This window comes from Austrofundulus limnaeus, unplaced genomic scaffold, assembly GCF_001266775.1.
Source record: "Austrofundulus limnaeus strain Quisiro unplaced genomic scaffold, Austrofundulus_limnaeus-1.0 Scaffold450, whole genome shotgun sequence".
Classification (NCBI taxonomy): Eukaryota; Metazoa; Chordata; class Actinopteri; order Cyprinodontiformes; family Rivulidae; genus Austrofundulus; species Austrofundulus limnaeus.
In genome coordinates, this window is record NW_013952852.1 from 85,277 (window position 1) to 86,998 (window position 1,722).

At 35.9% G+C, this 1,722-nt stretch overlaps 1 protein-coding gene across 1 annotated transcript in view; it reads right to left on the reverse strand.

The window, feature by feature from the left end:
• Positions 1 to 1,722, reverse strand: part of stxbp3 (syntaxin binding protein 3) — a gene marked incomplete at its 5' end in the record, with an annotated part of 12,911 nt that overhangs the window by 2,235 nt on the left and 8,954 nt on the right. Inside the window, 1 exon segment of the mRNA XM_014024996.1 lies at positions 468 to 553. Within this exon segment, the coding sequence (XP_013880450.1) occupies positions 468 to 553 (86 nt within the window).

Consider the following 1,722-nt stretch of genomic DNA (forward strand, 5'->3'; position numbering starts at 1 on the left):
GATGAAATGTTTCACTAAAGAAGAACCCGTCCAGAGGACCTACTTATTTTTACTTTTTGGTTTTTTTCTACCTGGTTTACTGAGATGCATCAGGATACGAAAGTGAAAGTAGTCAAACTGAATTTTTAATAAACCAAAACACGGTTTCAAAGCAAATTAATTCAGATAAAAAAACCTTAAAATTCTATTTCAATTTAGCTAAATTAATTTTCAAACAAATGAATTCAATTTCAAATTATGCACATTCAGATTCAATCTGAGCAATTCACATTCAATTCCTGCTGGCACAAGATTTATCCCATATGTTCTGTGCTGCTTTACTTTTACATTTACAAGATGAAATAACTAAATATTCCAAACTTGATCATCTGAGCCGGTCATGTTAAATGATGTAAATCTGAACAAAAAGCCTTGATGAATTGAAGTTGTTTATGCAGTTCTTGCATGAAGACTTAAAGAGAAATGACCTGACAGCTCCAGAGCCATTCCAGGCRGTAGGACACTCTGACTGATGAGGCCATTCCTTGGTGTCCAGTTTGTTCTCCACAGCATCCTGCCGAGGTAACACAATTTGAAATTTAGATTRTGTTAGCAAAAAAGAGAGAGCAAATTTGATTGAAAATTTGCAAGATTTTGGTGACACTTAACTAAAAGATGTGTAACAACTTAAAATTTATCATTTTCCTTCTTGAAGCATAAGTCATTATTTATTGAAAAAGGATTTTATTAACAAAGAAGCAAATATAAATTTGGGGTCCTTTGTTACAGAAATAAAAGGCCAGACTCCCTGAATTATACAAACAGTGTAAAATTATTAAAACACAGGTTAAAAATCAGAATAACATCCGGGTTTGAGGTATTTCCCCGGCTTGATCAACAAGACTCAAAGGTTTTTTTTTTTTTTGTATCTTGCATCATCTTACTCACATACAAATAGGTTAGTTAGGTTTCAAGTTGCAACATATCAAACATGTTTCCATTTTCTGCAACAAGAAGAAATGTGTACCAGGTCTAACAGGAAGTCAGGAGATCAAGCGGTGAGGACTCGTAAGAAATGAGGATTTAATTGACAAAGTGAAAACGAGGGGAAAACACAAATTGCTTTTTAAGTTACAAATAAGATATTACTAACTTCACTTGTTTCCCCTTTAGACTGAACATATTTAAATTAGGTTTATTAAAACATTCCATTTATTAAATTGTCTAAGAGCTTCCTTATCCTTCTGTTCATCCATTTCCTACACCCAGTTCATCCTGTTCAGGGATGTAGTGGTGCACGTCTCCAGCAGTGATCGTGTGAGAGGCCAGGTACAACCCTGACACAATCAGACATGTTCCCACTAACACCTTTGGACATTTACCTCCGCCAAGGGTGAGGTAATGTTTTCGGTCGCGTATCTGTCTGTTGTTCTGTCTGTGGACAACATTACTCAAAAACTTGTGGACGGATCGTCATGACATTTTTACCACATGTGGGTACTGGGCCAAGAACACACCCTTAAATTTCGGTGATGTTTCGGATCACGATGCGGACACGGGAATTTTTTTTTTCTTTTAACACTCTGAGATCGGCAAAGCTGTGATGCTTTCACAGGGTTTCTGTAAAAAACAGTAAGCTGGATTGGACAGCACGGACTTCAAAATGAACCAGATTTAATGATGAATAATTTTTGCCATAATATGTGCATTTACACAATATTTTGTGACCAGGAAGTGCGTGAC